Source organism: Manis javanica, chromosome 10 (genome assembly GCF_040802235.1).
Source record: "Manis javanica isolate MJ-LG chromosome 10, MJ_LKY, whole genome shotgun sequence".
Taxonomy (NCBI): Eukaryota; Metazoa; Chordata; class Mammalia; order Pholidota; family Manidae; genus Manis; species Manis javanica.
The window spans coordinates 111,300,756-111,320,064 of record NC_133165.1 but is presented as its reverse complement, the minus strand read 5'-3'; the positions used below and the strand labels follow the sequence as shown (position 1 = coordinate 111,320,064).

Sequence of the window (19,309 nt, the reverse complement as noted above, 5' to 3'; positions counted from 1 at the left end):
CTAAATGGGTCACTTATTTATGCTTTTTGTTTTCTATCTCCCCCCATCAAGAATGCAAACTTGATGCAGAGATTTTGAGTATCTTATTTATCATAAACCTGGCACAAGAAGATATTTATGGTAAATATTTCCTGACTCTCTAGTTAGCTAATCTCTGCTTCTCTTTCTCCCACTACTCTTTAAATTTCTATTACCCCAAGTACTGTCATTGGACCTGTTCACATTCTGCCATAGCAGTTATATCTAATCTCAACTATTAAATTTGAGTTATTCCCAATTCTATATTTCCAGCCCTGATTTATCCTGTCTCCAGCCCCAAAGTTTCACCTGGCTGACAGACACTACCATGTGGACAGCATGCCAGGATCTCAAACTTCATTTAATACAGAAGTCATTGTAGTCTTCCTAAAACCTATTTCTTATCTTATGTCCCCTATTATGACAACAACATTCCCATCCTCCTAGTCACTTAGCCTGAAATCTTGATGCCATCCCTGACTTCTCCTTTTCCTTTGTCTTCCATTATCAAATTAATTGCTAAATATGATCCACTTTATAAATGGTGTACTCCCTCCATTCCAGATCCCGTGGGTAGTTTAAAAAAAAAAAGCATACGTATTTCCTGAAATATAAAGCTGAGGACAGTTAATATACTGATGATATAATCAACATACAAAATCCTTAGCCAATAAAGGAGAAGGATGGAATCTCCTAAAATTGTTTTTAAATTGAGGTATAATTCACAAACAGAAAAAAGACATAAAGCATAAGTGTAGAATTCAATGAACTTTAGACATGGTTGTACCCATGTAACCACCACACAGATTATGATAAAATAGCGTATTTCCATCTCCCCAGAAAACTCCCATGTGCCCCTTCTCTGAAAAACCCCCCAATACAGACCAGGTAACTATTGTATCATCACAGATGAACTTTACATGTTCATGAACTTTATATATCAGAATCTGGCAGATTGTGTACTTTTGTTTTTGCCTTTTTTCACTCAATATGTTTTTGAAATTTACCCATGTTGTTATGTACATCAAACGTTCAGATTTTAAACTCAGTATTTCATTGAACAAACATACTATAATTTGTTTAATCAGTCACCTTTTAGTGGACAGTTGGGTTCTAACTAGTTTGATTTGGGGCTGTTATAAACAAAGCTACCATGAATATTCCCATATAAGCCTTTTCATGAAGACATGCAGTTATTTCTATTAGTACATGCCTAGAAGTGGAATGTCTGGGTTATAGGATAGACATGTTTAACTAAGAGAATTGACAAACAGTTTCTAAAGTAGTTGTACCATTTTACACTCCTTTCAACAGTGTATGAAAGTTCCAGCTGCTCCATATTCTTGCTAACACTTACTTGGTATTGTCTTCTGAAGTTAAATGTGTGCAGTAACATCATATTATAGTTTTATTTTCCTTTCTCCTCATGAAAAATAATGTTGAATATCCTACTTTCATGGCCATTTGGATATCTCGTTTTGTGAAATGCCTGTTCATGTCTTTGTCCATGATTTTAGTTTTTGGCCTTTTCTTATTAATTTTTAAGAATTCTGCATATATTATAGATTTGAGACCTTTGTTAGATGAACGTATTGCAAGTGTTTTTGCCCAGTCTGTAGCTTTTCCACATCCTTAAAGGTGTCAGCATATTAGCAAAAGTTTAAAAAAATTTTAATGAAATTCAACTGAATACTGATCTCTTTTATCGTTAATGTGTCTAAACCTATCTAAGGTAAGAAAGACAACTCTTAAGTTGTCTTCCAAAAGGTTTACAGTTTTAGCTCTCACACTTAGGTCTATGATCCAGCTCAGATTTTACATATGGTCTAAGATACAGGAATCGTGGCTCATGCATTTCCATTTGGTTATCTGGCTGCTCCAGCCCTGTTTATTGAAAGCTCTTCCTTTCCCTCACTGAATTACATTGGTCTTTTGAAAAATCTTTTTAAAAATTCTCAAGTTTTATACTTTAGGCTCAAGAGAATCAATTATACAACTATAGGATGGGCAAGACCAGCGTAACAGCAGAATACTGGATAATGTGGTTGATTCTGAGACAAAGAAGCATTTCCCCCTTAGCAATACAAACTAAAAATTTTAGCTGACACACAATCTAACATCATTTGAAACTTACTGTGGCCATGTGATTAAATTCTGGTCAAAAAGAAATGTGCAACTTCTACAAGTCCTTCAAGGGAAGTGGTAGAAGAATGAAATATAAGTCTGAGTCCCCCCATAACTGAAAGGTGACCATACAGCCCTGGCCCACCTGCCCAGCTTTTTAAGAAGGATATGAGACCTTTCTTCACATATTTGAGAGACTGGTATATAGAGTAAAGGTTAATGTTTGTCCTTCCTTATTCTATACAACAGAAACAAGAATAAACTGTGCTCAAGCTACAAGGATTTTCCTTCAACAAAAACAGAATTTTCTAATTTTGTAAGTGAGGGAAAAATGTTAAGATATAGAAAGAAATATGGGGAATAAAATTAATACACACCCAGGTAACCACCCCCCAGATTTAACATATTTGCTTTATCATCCATCATATTTGCTTCAGATTGCTCTCTCTTTTCTAAAGAAACAAAATACAGGTATAGTGAAGAGCTGAGTCCCCTTGTGTAACTCTCTCCAAACCCAATCCCTTTCTTCCCTCGTCAGATATAACCCTACTCTGAATTTCATGTGTGTCTTACCTTCCAGAGAGAACTTAACAATTCACTGGTTCTTTCTGCTCTGAGTGACCTTCAGCTGTGGTCTCCTACTACTGGCATAGGAATCACCTGGGATCCTTAGAGATCACACAGATCCAGGGTCCCAACTCTTGAGATTCTGTTTCAGGAAGTCCAGGGTAGGGCCTGGTCACCTTCATTTTATTATGTTTTTACTTTTTTACTTTCATTTTAAAAAGCATACACAGCACAAATCAAAGCCACAATGAGACAGCATTACATATGCACTAGAATAAAAAATACATTCAATCCCAAATTGGTGAGAATGTGGGCAAATTAGAACCCTCACATATTTCTGATAGGAATATGCAGCCATTTGGAAAACAGTCTGGCAGTTCCTCAAAAAGTAAAACATAGAGTTAACATATGATCCAGAAATTCCACTACTGGTTTTTCACCTAACAGAAATGCAAGCATATGTCCACACAAAAGCTTACAACACAAATGTTCATAGCAGCGTTATTCATAATAGCCAAAAAGTGGAAATAACCCAAACATCGATCAACTGATAATGTGGATAAACAAAATGTGGTATAGCCATAAATGGGATAATATTCGGCCACAGACACAAAAAAATGATGTACTGATACATGCCACAACGTAGATGAACCTTGAAAACACTCTAGTAAGTGAAAGAAATCTCACACAAAGAACACATACTGTATGATTCTATTTATATGAAACATCCAGAATAGGCGATTCTGTAGAAAGAAAAAGTAGCTTAATGGTTGCCTAAGGCTGACAGGAAAAAGATGGGGAGTTATTGCTAATAGGTACAGGGTTTCTTTTTGGAGTAATGAAACTTAAGATTATGGTGATGGCTGTACAACTTTGTGAATATACTAAAAACCTTTGGGCTGTATACTTTAAATGGGTAAATTTTATGATATGTGAAATATACCTTAATAAAGCTATTTTAAAAAGACAAGAAAAGAAAAATAGCTAAGATTACTCTTGTGCATACCAAAGTATGACACAGCCTGAAGTAGTTTCTATAGTTCTATACTTGGGCCTTTTCTCATTTCCCAGATCCTATCTATTCTTGTACTCTGAAAACTCCCAAACATATACCTTGCTGTCCTCTCTCTCACTGTCTTCTGAGTTCCAAAATGCCTACTATGTATCTTCTCCTGGAGTACCTCAAAATTTCAAAATTCAGACCTTCCATACATAGCCAGTTAAAAACAGCAATAACAGAACAGCTACAACTGACCTTGCTGTACCTCTTAGATTAATGGTGTCATTCAGCCGTTTCAAGCTAAAAACTCCAGATTTGTCTCCAAGTGTCCCCATCCCATTCTTCCTGAACATTTCTTCTGTTAGACCTCTTCTCTTCAGACCCACTGTTACTGCCTTCAGGTCCAGCCTTTCTCAATCTTCTTGAACAGACTCCTAACTGGTCTCCTTGTCTTCATTTTAAACCCTGCTTATAATCATTTCTGCACACTGCTGCCACAGTGATCTTTCTAAAATATACCTGAGACCAGGTGTGTTTAATAGCTCTCTATTCTCTGAGAAGTGATTAGGTCAAAGAAAATTGTATTCTAGTGACCATTGAAGCAAAAAAACCTAATTCTAAACTAATGTGAAATTTAACATTCTTTCTTCTTGCCTCCATTTAAAATTCTTGGCACTCCAAGAATCAAAACAAAGAAAATCACAGTTTACTGAAGCAACTCTGTTGTCAGCAACCAGCACAGTTACTGGCACAATGCAGATGCTCAATAAATATTTGCAGAATTAATAAGAGGAAAAGAGGCTAAAAAAAGGAAAAATGGAAAGAATACTTGTTCTTAATTAAAGAATTATCTATGGCCAATCTACAGCACTCTTTAGAAGATAGAATTTTCTACTATTTATCTTTCTAGCAGATAAACGAAGCCTTTCTAAACCCAACAGATGGAAGTGTACATCCCCCAACTCTTGAAGAACATGTAATCCCTAGCTGATCTCTGAATTTAAACAAACATCTATCACCTCCAAAAAAAAGCTATGGAAGATGTTGCACAGTTTCAGAGAATATTTCTCCAAAAGGAACACAAAGTTTACATTTTCCAAGACCTGCTTTACCAATCCTGTCTGACCATAAGCATTCCTGGTAACTACTTGCAGAACACTTACATAGGTATTTTTAAAACTGTACTGACCTTATCATGCATTAACTATTCTTAGCATCCTCTCTATAACTGCAATTCCAAATTCTTCTGCTTAATAAGAAACTTATACTCATCATTCCAAGTCCTCAATTGTGCATGCAAAACTCTCCAAACAACGACTTCCATTTCAGAGGCAATATGAAGAAAAGCTGAATCTCACTTTCTTTTCTCCTCCAAATAGCTTTCTACCACCGGACAGCAGTTAGAAGAGCAGGATTGAGGCCTAAGCTCAGGCACTGCTATGACACCAGGGGACCAGCCTTGCTGATCCCCAGGTTCCTTCAAGCTCACAAATCTGATGAACCCTTTCCATAAATATAATCTGCCTTCCTCCACTCATTTCTTCCCTCTTTTCTCAAACATGTGTGCGCCCCCTCCATTAAAAAAAAAAATCTTTCACTTAACTAGTGCTTTCATCTCATTGTTATTCTCTCTTCCACTTCCTTCTGAATTTCCTAAAATTGGGTGGTAGACTATAGCCACAGCTCTCACTTTATCATTTCTCTTTAGCCCACAAAACTTGGTTTCTCACCTGACTCTTGAAAGCAATTAAAAAGTTCTTTCTTAAAACTTTCTTATGGAAAATACCAAGCATATGCAAAGTAAATATAAATGAACAGCAAGGACTGATCTGATGGGAACCCACAGACATTTTTTCCCTGCCTTTAAAAAAAATGTATTGATGTGAAAATCACATATAAAATTAACCACTTTAAAGTGAACAATTCAGTGGCATTGGTCTATTTACAATGTTATGCAAACATCACCTCTATCAAGCTCTAAAACATTTAATCACCCCAAACAGAAACCCCATACACATTTAACTAGTCACTCACCTCCCTTGCTAGTCTGTGTTTTGTGTCTATGGATTTATGTAGTCTGCATTTTTCATATAAATGGAATCATTCACTGTGACCTTTTGTTTCTGGCTTCTACTTCGCATGATGTTTTGGAGGTTTCTGGTGACATTCTGACATGGCTCCACTTTTGCTCTGCTGAAAGAGTAAAGCCTTCCCACAGAGCACCAGGAACAGGGGCAGCACCAAAGGACCCCATCAGGCAGGGCAGCAAATAAGGCTACAGGTGATGGGCACTGTCCAGACACAGTGCGAGATGCCCCCAGAGCCCCAGAGGGGCTACAGACAATTTTGAAAGGAGAAAGAGGGATGTGAAGGTGATCCTGAGAGTCCCATGTGACCAGGCAGAGAAAGAACCAAGGAGAGTCAAGACACAGAGACAGATATAGGAAGATATAGATAAACACATACATAACTATTTATATACAGGGTTTGACAATGATAATACTGCCTGGTATTCAAGCTTTAGCTTGAAAAAGCAAACCAAATTCCATATAAAAATCTGTAATAGAAAAACATGTAAAAAATTATCAATGCTGACACAGGCTTTAACTTTTTAACTTACATACTTCTCATTTGTTTTTTTTTTGTTTTTTTACTTATTTTTATTAAGGTATGATTGATATACATTCTTATGAAGGTTTCACATGAAAAACAATGTGGTTACATTTACACATATTATCAAGTCCCCACCGACACCCCAATGCAGTCACTGTCCATCACTGCAGCAAGATGCCACAGATCCACTATGTGCCTTCTCTGTGATACACTGTTCTCCCTGTGATCCCCCACACCATGTGTACTAAACATAATACCCCTCAATCCCCTTCTCCCTCCCCCCCACCTACCCTCCCACAACTCTCCCCTTTGGTAACCAATAGTTCATTCTTGTAGTCTCCGAGTCTGCTGCTATTTTGTTCCTTCAGTTTTGCTTCATTGTTATACTCCACAAATGAGGGAAATCATTTGGCATTTGTCCTTCTCTGCCTGGCTTATTTCACTGAGCATAATGTCCTCCAGCTCCATCCATGTGGTTGCAAATGGTAGAATCTGTTTCTTTCTTACTGCCAAATAGTATTCCATTGTGTATATGTACCACCTCTTCATTCATCTACTGATGGACACTTAGGTTGCTTCCATATCTTGGCTATTGTAAAAAGTGCTGCGATAAACACAGGGGTGCATATGTCTTTTTGAATCTGAATAGTTGTACTCTTTGGGTAAATTCCAAGGAGTGGGATTCCCGGGTCAAATGGTATTTTTATTTTTAGTTTTTTGAGGAACCTCCATATTGCTTTCCACAATGGTTGAACTAGCTTACATTCCCACCGGCCGTGTAGGAGGGTTCCCCGTTCTCCGCATCCTTGCCAGCATTTGTTGTTCTCAATCTTTTCGATGCTGGTCATCCTTACTGGTGTGAGGTGCTATCTCATTGTGGTTTTAATCTGCATTTCCCTGATGATTAGTGATGTGGAGCATCTTTTCATGTGTCTGTTGGCCATCTGATTTTCTTCTCTGGAGAACTGTCTCTTCATATCCTCTGCCCATTTGTGAATCAGGTTATTTGCTTTTTGGGTGCTGAGGCATGTAAGTGCTTTATATATTTTGGATGTTAACCCCTTGTCAGATACGTCATTTACAAATATATTCTCCCATACTATAGGATGCCTTTTTGTTCTGTTGATCGTGTCCTTTGCCGTACAGAACTTTTTAGTTTAATGTAGTCCCATGAGTTCATTTTTGCTTTTGTTTCCCTTTCTCAAGGAGATGGGTTCAAGAAGAAGCCGCTCACGCTTATATTCAGGAGATGTTTGCCTATGTTGTCTTCTAAGAGTTTTATGGCTTCATGACTCACATTCAAATCTTTGATCCATTTCGACTTTACTTTTGTGCATGGGGTTAAACAATAATCCAGTTTCATTCTCTTGCATGTAGCTGTCCAGTTTTGCCAACACCAGCTGTTGAAGAGGCTGTCATTTCCCCATTGTATATCCATTGCTCCTTTATCATATATTAATTGACCATATATGGTTGGGTTTATATCTGGGCTCTCTAGTCTGTTCCATTGGTCTATAGGTCTGTTCTTGTGCCAGTACCAAATTGTTCTGATTACTGTTGCTTTGTATAGAGCTTGAAGTTGGGGAGCATAATGCCCCCAGCTTTATTCTTCCTTCTCAGAATTGCTTTGGCTATTCGAGGTCTTTTGTGGTTCCATATGAATTTTAGAATGATTTTCTCTAGTTTGTTGAAGAATGCTGTTGGTATTTTGATAGGAATTGCATTGAATTCATAGATTGCTTTAGGCAGAATGGCCATTTTGACAATATTAATTCTTCCTATCCATGAGCATGGGATGTGTTTCCATTTATTGGTATCTTCTTTAATTTCTCTTAAGAGTATCTTGTAGTTTTAAGGGTATAGGTCTTTCACTTCCTTACTTCTCATTTATTTTTATTTTTAAAGTAAGTATATATAATTTGCAAAATAAAATGTTAAAAGATAAAATGCTAGTATTCTATAAGTAAATCACAAAGTTCTCTGTGACTTCAGTAAAATTTGTTTTAAATCTGTCATGTAGCATAATAAAAATGGATATTGAGAAGAGTAAAACCTTAATCTTACGTTAGGCTTGAATTTAAATCAATCTCATCTCTAAATTCACCTAAAACAAAACACCCACTCTATTCATCCACTGCCTCTGTTTAATTTCTACTCAAACTGTTTGCATTATTAGTAATTCACTAACCTTGGAACTGCTTTCTTCAGAAACTTCTCCCTCATTGGTTTGCATGGGAACAGACTCTGTGCAAAACTCTGCAGAAACACAAATACTGCCTAAAAGAAGTAAGAAGAGAAAAAAAATAGTTAAGGCATTCAATACGAAATTTCATCTTTTCAAAGATTAGATGGAAATTCTGTCTCAGACCACAGATACTGTGAAGCAATGACTTTAAACAAAGTGTGCATGTGTGTACATGTGTACAGATGTATATATACATGCACCTTAGGTAAGAAAAGGAGGGAAGGAGGTTGGGAAGGAATTTCCTCACCTTAGGAGATTGTTAGGGAACGTTTAAGACACTGGAGTATTAAACACTTCTAGATTTCTTTCCTCTTTTTAGTTGACTTTCAGCAATTCACACGGTATGAACACTGACCCTTCAAAAAGGTTGCCCACCTAAGGGAAGCAGTGGCCAGTTGTTATGCTGTGGCAGGTCATACTACCTCTATATGAGGCTAGGCTATTAAAACTGACTGGGTTTCTTGGGTTTAAAATTTATGTTCATATGTTTATAATTTATTCATGGTATTCTGTAGCAGTTTAAAGTGCACTCTATTGGTTGATTCCACTTTTTTATCTGGAGAAAATTTACTTAGTAACTAAATGTCAGTTAATTTACTTTTACATGAGAACAGGCTATTCACCGGGGAAGACAATAAAAAGTAGTAATTTTTCCTCTAAAAATAAAATGAGACAAATAAAATTTTGTTAAAATTTTATGAATTAAAACGTACCAAAAGGAAACTAATGAAAGTTCACGCAACATTCAAATAAATTCATTAAATACTTAATTTTGAGGAATAATTACTCAAGCTGACACAAATCTCCACTATAATACAGATGGAGCTACTTTAAAATCTTCCAAATACTTTAAAAGAATCATAGCTATAGAAATGAAATCTAAAAAGATGTTTGATAGTGTATCTTCTTTGTGGGCAGAGAAATCTCTTTATGTATGCAGTAGCTTGGGGGCCTGGCAATCCGTCCCTGGTGCGGGCTTCTCAATAACCAGCTCTAAGACCTAAACCCAAGAAGGCACTTCTGGGAACCTGTTTTATCCCCTGTTGGGTGGGAAAGAGGTTATCAAGATCTACTGTGCTCACTTAATGAGGTTCTGTGGGGAACGGCTGGCAAAATTGGTGCAGGGGCAGCTCTCTTATCAACCTCATTTACTCACTCCCGATGAACCCACACTGCCCGTTGCCTCTGTCAAACATCTGACTGACACTCTCAGCAAGTCAAACAGGCTTTCTCTAGTTGTTTTTGTCCCGCAACTGCTTATGACAGTTATGCAAAAACAGAACTGCTCTTTCTAAGAAAATGACATAGCACTGGAGAAACTCAGTAACGCTGCTGAATCACTCAGTTGTACACCTGAAACCAATATATTGTATATCAACTATACTTCAATAAAAAACCACCACCACAAATACTTAATAGCATATCTAGAAAGACTTGGTATGCAAACTGCTCCACAAATGTCTTTAAGCTCTCATTTCTTCTTTAGTGACACGGAGATTGCATTTCATAGAAAAAGTATGAAAGCCACACCACAGCTGACCAAGAAAGATGCCTCAATTATTTCTAGGCCATTTCTACTTGAATGTGCCAGAGAAGAGGAAGGCTTCTTCCCCTCCCCTGAGGTTTTCTCTCCTGGCTCTTCGCCACCTCCACACACACTACCCCAGAGGAGGTACAGGATCTTACCTGAATGGTAAGCTCAGAAGGAGGAATCAGGTATGTGAGCCTAGCCCCTCTCTCTTTCGGAAGCCAGCTGGGAATCCCCAGGGATCATGTATTCTCTGCCCATAAATGCAGGCCCCTCACAATTACCTGTGACTAGGTATGCCTGTTGAATGTTAAGTTTTAGTATTAAGTTCACTTGCCTGTAGGTGAAAGCCACATTCTCTAATATAGCTTTATTAGTAATAGAGATGGTATTCTGGTCCCCAAATGAGCTATTCTTTTATTTCTCAATTGGTATAGAACTCAAGGGAAAAGGAGTGCTATTTATTGGGTCTCCCCAAGAACCTATCATTTCGTGCATGAGCCTATAGAGTCTTAATAAATACACATGAAGTAAAATCTGGGGGGTAAAATACATGTAGAATTTCCGAGGCTTCTGTTGGGGCCAGGACTTTGAGCCTTGGTTTTCACTGAGGGGGCAAAGTGTTTTGACCTTCTAGAAGTTAACATTGGGCCACTGAGTTTTTACAGTTATATACTAGCTTTTAACTATTGAGGCCAAATTAGAAGTTTATAAACCATAGGCCACACTGTATTTTGACCTTAGTGGTAACTATAGTTACAGCAAACTTGTCAGTCAGGTAAATGGCTGTTTCTGAGAGACAAGATTGCATATACCAGGCACATAAAGCCTTAGCTAATTCTTGGGGGTTTTGCCAGCTTCAGCAAAGAAACAAGCCACAGTTGGTGGTAGTGGTGGTGGTACAAAAGCTCATCTAAATGTCAGCCATGCAACTGACCTCAGCATAAACTGGCCATTCTGGCCAGGCAAGCAAATGCCAGCTGTGCTGGCCTCAGCAAAGGGAATAGGGCACTAGCAGGCTTGGGTGGCTTCAAAGTACAGAAGGCTGCTACCCAACCTTGAATTATGCAGGCACAGCTTGTCCTAAGCAAGCATGGAGGAAGCAAAGATTAGACTCCAGGGAAAAGAGGCTTTCTTCATACAGGCCTTTTAGATATTAGTGAGTAGAGCAATTATTTGCTAATCACCTAAGCTGCAAAGCAGCTGAATTTCAAACAGCACTTGGGCTACAAAACTAGTGAAGTTCTATGTTTAAATTGTTTGTGCTAGGCTTACATAGGCAATTCAAAGGGGAAATGGAAATTAAGCAGTTTGTCACTATACTTCATAGAAGAAAGGAATGGAGGCAGGGATACAGAGAACTTACAGAGGAAGGGAGGGAACTGGGAACTGGAACTGTCACTACGATAAATCCCTAAATTTTGCAAAAAGGAGATGACATTATAAATATTAATCTTTAAAAGAGAAGATAGTATGCATTGGTTGGGTTTTTACCAGATATGGTAAAGGCACAATTCAAAAATTAACCTCCCACTGGCAAATTTTTCCAAATTAGGTGCAAGTGTCCAAGTCATGGACTCTGGACCCTGGCAGGACAAACTGGCTATCCTGGTGAAGCTCACACCAAGAGGACCTCACCCACCTTCACTCCCTCAGATACCAATGTGTCTCTGCTACAGTCTTTGCAAGACTGAGAGCTGTGTTCCAAGAACATAATTCTATCAGAAAGACTGCTCTTGGGCTGGAGGTAGGCTTACTTTCTGAATTTAGTGGCCTTGGAGGCAGTGCTGAAATGATTTTGCTTAGTCTAGGAGTTCATATAATTTATATACTATTCTGATCCATTTAGAATTTTTCTGGGAACAAAAATCTATTTTACCCTCTACTCCTAAGAGAATACCAAAGAGAACAGCGGTTGGCAGTACAGGGCTATCCTCATGGAAGTGGGAGCAGGACTGTCTCAAAACCACCTCCGTGCAAAGGGGAGCTGACCTAGAGTTACTGCTTAAGACCAGTGCACTAAGCAACAAATGCTGGCATGTGCTAGGAGAGAAAGCTCTTGCCCACTCTTGACACTTTCTTCCACATGGGGCATCAGTTTACTATTCCTGGTCTGAACATACCCCTGATTCATACTGTCAGGGATGAAGTGACTTGTCTGATCAGTGAGCTGGAAGAAGAAACTGGACTTAAGTAGTCCAGCCCTCTCTCTCCCCTTTTCCCTGGGGGTACCTAGTCTGCTCTGCTCTTCCTTCTTCCAGGAGGTGGGTCTATCCCAGGCCAGTGCTGCTTTTAAGTTCTAGTTTAGTACTTTGCTCTTCGAGATAAACCAGTTCTCCTATGTCACTTTATTAGTAATCAAAGTGAAATACTGACATCCACCTGCCTTATACCTTCATCCTCTGTTGGTTCAGAACTTGGGCAGTAAGAGAATATTTTTTATCAGTTTCCCTTCAATTCCAACTTACATCTGAAACTTATCTTTTTAGAATGAAGTTCAGTTTTCTGTATCATTTTTATCTCCCCAATTTTTCCATTACCATAATATTAATAACATGCTTTTACTTCATAAACTTTTCAACTCCTTTCCTAGTTATTCCCACTGTACACACTGTAGTCCACTCAGGAAAATCTTTCTATTCTCTCCATACAACCTGCTGATTTCTATGTATGCAGTCCACACCCCATTCAAATCCCTTCGTTTCACCACCAATCCACATCTCTGTCCTTCTACTAGTCAACCAATTTTTATTTCTAAAATCTTTCCTGATTAATGCCATATAATCTGCCTACTTATTATATGCCACATCAATACCTGTTTTTCCATTTGTCCTTTAATTTGCTCTCATTAATCTTGTTTTGGAGCTATTTTTAATATTTTTTAATGTGTCTCTTGAAAAAGCCTTGATGACATTCTTGTTTGGAGGTATGGCTTACAGATGTGTCTAAGGGCCTAAGTCAGTTTAAAAAAACATCTTTTAAATTGAAGTACAGTTGATATACAGTAGTATATTGGTTTCAACTACACAACACAGTAATTCAACAGTTAAACACATTAAATCCATACCCCATCTAGTACAGTTACTATTTGTCAACATAAAAAGATGCTACAGAACCACTGACTATATTCTCCATGCTGTACTTCCATCCCTGTGACCAACTTGTATTAATATTGAGATTTTGTGCCTCTTTAGTCCCCTCCCCCAAGGTAACCACCAGTCTCTTCTCAGTGCCTTTGAGTCTACTGCTGTTTTGTTCATTGTTCTGTTTTGTTTTTAGATTCCATATACAAGTGAAATCATATGGTATTTGTCTTTCTCCGCCTGGCTTATTTCACTTAGCATGATACCCTCTAGGTCCATCCATGTTGTACTTAAGGGTCTAAGTCAGTTTTACTGTCCTTTTGACAGTTATGAGAATGTTAAGAGAATAAAATAGGCAATGCAAAACTATAAGGTTAAGCTAGGGCTTCCCCTGGGGAAGTGACAAGGGCCCAGTGTATTGATGCTAACAGTGATGAAAAATTCAAGACAAAGTCCACTTCTGTGAAAATTAATGGGAGGGGTGAACAAATGGTGGTAAAGCTGTCACAGATGATGTGATAACATGAGCATGTGATTTCTGCTTCAGCACATCATTTCACTTCAGAGCTGTCACCACTTTGCCATATGTGGTCAGCGACTGATAGTCTTAACCTGGCAGTCACACACAGACAGGGCTCAACAAATGTTAATGACCAAATATGAGTAATGGCACACAGCATCTGTGCCAGGTCTTCTCTAAAAATTGGCAAATATGTTAATATTCTCAAAGCCCTCCAGAATCCACACCTGTCTCTCCACATCATTGCCCAGGCCTCTTGGTTCCCTCTATCTAGCCATTATAAAATACTTACAACTTCACAAATATGCCACATGTGTTTCAAGTTTTCATGTTTTTTTCATACTACTCCCTCTTTTCCCTACTTCTCCCTCCCCTGGGACTCCCCCAGAGAACACCCCATCGACATTCAAGATAGCTTTTATACATTATTTCCTGGCTCATCTCTAAGCCAGACCTGCCAACGATTCCTTCTTCTGTGTCTCCAGTGGATCCTGTCTGAATTCTGTTATAGGATCTGTAACATTATTGGACTTATTTGCTTATAAAGATACCTCCTCTACTAGACAATGAACTCTTTAATATGAGACAATTCTCTCATTAATCTCTGCATTCTGAGATTAAAACTGTGTACCTGGCATTTAATAGGTAGTCAATAAATTTCTATGTAAGAATAACTGAAGTAATCAACTAAGGTTCTTCTTATTCAAATTGCAATATCAATTCAATAAATATTCACAGGCTCCCAGATGGGGCTAGACTACTGTGGTGCACTAGAATGAGCTTTGGCTTTAAAGGAACAGATTCATTTTTCTTTGTCATTTATTAGCTGTGTGATCTTGGGCAAGATACTTAACTTTCTAATGTTCATTATTTTCATCCATAAAATCAGTTGAGAGGAGGGGTTACAAAGATTAAACTAAATAATACATGTATAGCACTCAGCAAGGTGTCCAGGAGCAGCCAACAGGCACTAAAAACGGGTCCTTTCCAAGAGGTCTCAAAAGTTTATACACTAGTAAAGGAGATATGAATAAATAATTCTCATGTAAAATAATGAATGCTTTATTACAGTAATAATAGCAGATGCTCCTAGAACACAGATGAAAAAGATATTCTGCCAAGAGAGTCGGGAGAAGGGGCAACAGGAAAGATACAAGAAGGAAAAGTAGATAGCTGCTTTCATCTTTCCTCTTCCACACTCTAAGCAAAGAGAAAAGCACCAACCAAGGCAGAAAGCCACAAAAAAGAACCATATTTCTGGGAATAGAAAATGGTCTGGTAAGGCTTACAGATGGGGGCTCACTAAAAAAGGAAGCCAGAAATGTTGATTAGCGTTAGGCTTTGAGGAGGTTTGTAGGACAACATCTGAAACAACTGGGAGCCATAAAAGCTGGAGTGACATGAGTAAAGTTATCACTTAGAAAGCTAACTCTGGCAGAAAGGTGGACTTCTTCCCCTGGAGCAGGGGGAGAGGAGAAGCAAAGAAACTAGGAATATGCTCACATCCAACTGTGGAATTGCTAAATCCTAACAACAAACTCTAGCTTTTTAAAAGGATGAAGCACCAAATGTCAGAATCAATCTAAACACATGTGCTTTTTAGAGACCTACCAAAGTAGAAATGCAAGGGCTGATGTGATAGTGTGATAGCCACTGCAAATACGCTTCTGGAACTCTGGAAAGGAGCAATAATGTCAAAATACTTTGATTCTTAAGATGAGAGTTGCTCACTTCACTGCCAATACACAGTGGATATAAAATTTAAAAACTCACCTTTGACAGTATCCTGGGGCAACACAAGCCCGTGAAGATGAGTCTAGACTACATTCAGTGCAAAAACCCAAAACCCTGTAAAGAGAGAAAAATCACAATGAGCAACACACTCACAGCAAGGAGCCATGGGAGGGAGTGGAGTACACCATTCTGAATTCAGGCAACCTAGCACGAGCTGGCTTCTCTGTCGACCAGCTGGCTGCTGGGCTGGTGACCTGGCCTCTCCAGCCTCAACTTCCTTAGTCAACAGTGGGAACAATACTAGCTTCTCCCTCATGGGGTTCTGGGGAAATTTAAGTGAAAAAATGTGTAAAACACTTAGCACAGGGCAGGGCACGAACCGCATGCTAAATAAAGGCAAGCAGCTATTAAGAATATGAACTGAAATACTTTGTGAAGAAACATTACAACCTATATTAAATTTTTATTATTTGTTTTACCTTATCTGTTCTACCAGAAAAATACCTAACTGCCTTTTCACCTTCTTGATTTGACATGAGGAAGATGCCATCCCTACCCAACTGCCCTCTTCATCCCCCTCCCACACCTCATTCTCCCACCTCCACCGTCTTAAGCAAGTGCACTGTACTCACTCAGCTGCTCGGTCAGAACCTCAGATTCATCCTGGATTTCTCACCCACCCCACTTCTCTCACAGCCCATCAGCAAGTCCTGTCACTTCTGTTTTCACAATATGTATCTCGACCCACCCACAATCCTTCATCTTCATTGTCATCATCACTTCTCACTTGTGGGGCCTCCTACTGGCCTCCCTGGGCCTACTCTCGCCTCTCCCCAATCCATTCCCAAACAATGGCTGGAATGACCTCTTCAAAATCAAATCAGATCACAGCTAATAAATGCAGGGAAAACTATTTCATGATGGAATGTCACTTTTTATATATGAAATGTATGTTTTTATGTACGTGAAATACAGAGATAGGGAACACATGAAATGATGGCTATTTGTTATTAGACATTTAGAGATCCCAAGCCAATCCCTTCATTTTACAATGGCAGAAACAAATGCCAAAAGGGTATCCTGCTCAAGGTTGGACCTCTCTGTGTATGTAAAGGTGTTAAAACAATACTGGACAGGCCCAGCATAAACCTATCTATGATCAGCATCCACTTTACTGTCAGAGAATTTGTCACTATTTGGAAGTTGGTCCTTAAATTCCACAATGAACTTGATGTTTCTGTCCAGGAAAGTGCACTCTTTTTCCCATGGTCATAGATTTTAAGGTCTAGCTTTAGCTCCATGTCACATCACAATTTTTGAAGTGGTACTTTACTGAGTCTTGAAAGCATCTTGCTGCCCACTTATCTGTCATCACCTCTATCTCAGCTTATTTTTTAAGTGTCTGAATAAATAAATCTCAGACGAAACTGTGCTGAGTAACAGTAATATTTTAATTATTATCCCCGTCCTCCTACTGTACACACCTTTGTCTCAGCAATCTTCCTTTCTAAAAAGCAAATTTGACCTCTGAGTTTATCACTGCCAAAATTCAGTCAATGAACTGCTTGTTACCTTTAGGATAAAACTCAAGAGCTCTCTGGCCCCATCATCACTTCCCATTCCATGCACATGGACTTCACATGTGGTTTCTGTGCCTACAGTACATGCACTGATGACTGCTGAGGGCCCTTCATCCAATTCGCTCCTGTAGGAGGACTGCCTCAGGTGTCATGTCCTCAAAATTTGCTGTGCCTCCTTGGCTGTAGTAAGTACTCCTCCTCTGAGACATGCCATATAATGCTGGTAGTATCCATGAGCCTGTTTTCTTCACTCAACAGGAGCTCCTTGATGACAAGGATTAGCTACATCTTCCCCATTTTTGCGTTTGGTATTGGATAGGAGTTCAACAAGCATAACTGGCAATCCTGATGCGGTCCTAATACCTCAGTACCTCAGTGTGGATGCTCTGCCATTAAACAGCCCTGGAGAAAGTTGAAGAAGCTAGCTGCAACTTCCAAGATGGGTCTGGCCCTCACAGAGGATGTGGTTATGGGTGACCCTCAGCACCTCAGAGAAACACTGGATTCTGCTACTTTTTGTCAACCACAGACCATCAAGATAACAGCACTAATTTTTCAGTTCTCTATTCTGATTAGTTTCTGCCCAGACTAAACATGACTTCTTCTTTAGACTTACCAGGAGTCTAAATTCTGTACCAACTCCCTAATGTAGCCCATTATCATATATCTTGTTAACAGACAAGCTTAGAAGGATAAGTGGACAGCTTGGTCCTCTGCCTGCTGAGTACTTGGTCCCAGATGCTTGCTGGCATTTGGTGAGGGAAAAGGGATGAAAGCAGAAAAGAGGCAGATAAGGGAAACTAGGCAGTTTCCAAGTACTCTGGAAACCAGTTTTTACAGAATGGCTTCGTTACTTTCTCTGCAGGGCCATGAACCTCTGTATCAGATGCACTCATACTCAAGATAAACATAAAATTTAATCCTAAAAATCAACATCTGAAGTTATCTACAGCACTAGTTTCTACTAAGGTATGAATAATGGCAAATTCTTTCAAAACATCATTTTGAAATGTTCTGAACTACACTGTAATCCTATCATCTGATCATGTATAGTCACAGCAGTAAACTGAAACACTCCAGTTTTCTCTATTCACTTACAGAGCAACCAGATTGATTTTGAAATACATACAGAGGTGGGAAGGGTCAGTGGATCTTGGGATAGGTTAACTGCCAGGCTCTGCTAAACTACATGTAGACGTCAAGAGTTCCTCTTTATCTCTCATTCACATATTAAGTGAAGTACCTAACTAAATTCACAGGATATAATTAGAACTGAATCTTTCCTAAGGACTATGACAAGTTAAAAGAAATACATATTCAATAAATTATATTTACTTTACTAATATCACCTCTGATACAGCAGGGTTTCAATTTTGAAGCCTGATTATTCAGCCTGATTCTTTTAAACCTAATTTTAATCCTCATTTTAAGAAATTTAAATGATAGGAATAAATCCCTTGACCATTGTCCCCTCTCCCCACACTCTGGTCTTCCCAGGACTCACCACTGTTAGCAGTTTGTATCCAACACAATTCTTAGAATGCAGACTATTAAGAATATACAATCAACTTTTAACTGAGTCACAAATAACACCGAAAATCCTGGCTGCCTACATCGTTGGCAACTGGCCTAACTTCAAGCAACATTGTCCAGAAGAGATGTCTAAAGAGCAGCAGCAGATGGGACGGCAGAACAGCCAGTAGGTGATTACAGACGCTAGGGGACTCCGGGCCAAAAGGAGGGCACCCCACCCCCTACCCCATCCAGCTCTATAAGCAGGCACCCAGCCCAAGCAGGCAAGAAGGAATCCATTTAATTAAGTAACACAAATAATAATATCAAAAGCCCAAGAACCATAGTTGGAGGTAACTCTGCTACAGGCAAATAGGTTATTTAGCTACCAATTCACAAGAGTTACTATTGTTCCAAGACCTAGAAACGCTACCTTTGCAGTTTCTGGTCTCTCCTACTTAAGTTCAACACTTTGGAAATTTTGTGAAAATTTTCATGTCTGCCCATTCCTAAAAATTTCCCCTTTAATCCTAAAATCTCCTCTAGCTTTTATGCTCTCCCTCCCTCTTCCTCTCCTAGTCAAGTTTCTACAAGAAGTTTATATTTGTCATCTCAGTGTCCTTATCTCTCATTCATTTATTAAGCATTGCAATTTGATATGTTTCCCTATCAATCCCAGTTGCCAAATACAATGGACATTATTCAGTTATTTTGCTTTAGCCTCTCTTTGGCATTTAAAAATCAGAATGACCTGTAACTCTTGTCACTTGGGAGCTCCTTTACCA

The 19,309-nt window shown here is 38.8% G+C and overlaps 1 protein-coding gene across 4 annotated transcripts in view; it reads right to left on the bottom strand.

Moving 5' to 3' along the window:
- TNRC6B (trinucleotide repeat containing adaptor 6B) overlaps positions 1 to 19,309 on the bottom strand; it is a 266,350-nt gene that overhangs the window by 169,875 nt on the left and 77,166 nt on the right. For all 4 annotated transcript variants that reach the window (XR_012121613.1, XM_073213903.1, XM_073213908.1 and 1 more), the window contains exons 2-3: positions 15,472 to 15,546; positions 8,511 to 8,599 (exon numbers count right to left, since the gene is read on the bottom strand). Coding sequence is in view for 3 of the 4 variants with exons in the window: in XM_073213903.1 (XP_073070004.1) it covers positions 8,511 to 8,555 (45 nt within the window). In the remaining variant the exon portion in view is untranslated. The remainder of the gene's footprint in view (positions 1 to 8,510; positions 8,600 to 15,471; positions 15,547 to 19,309) is intronic.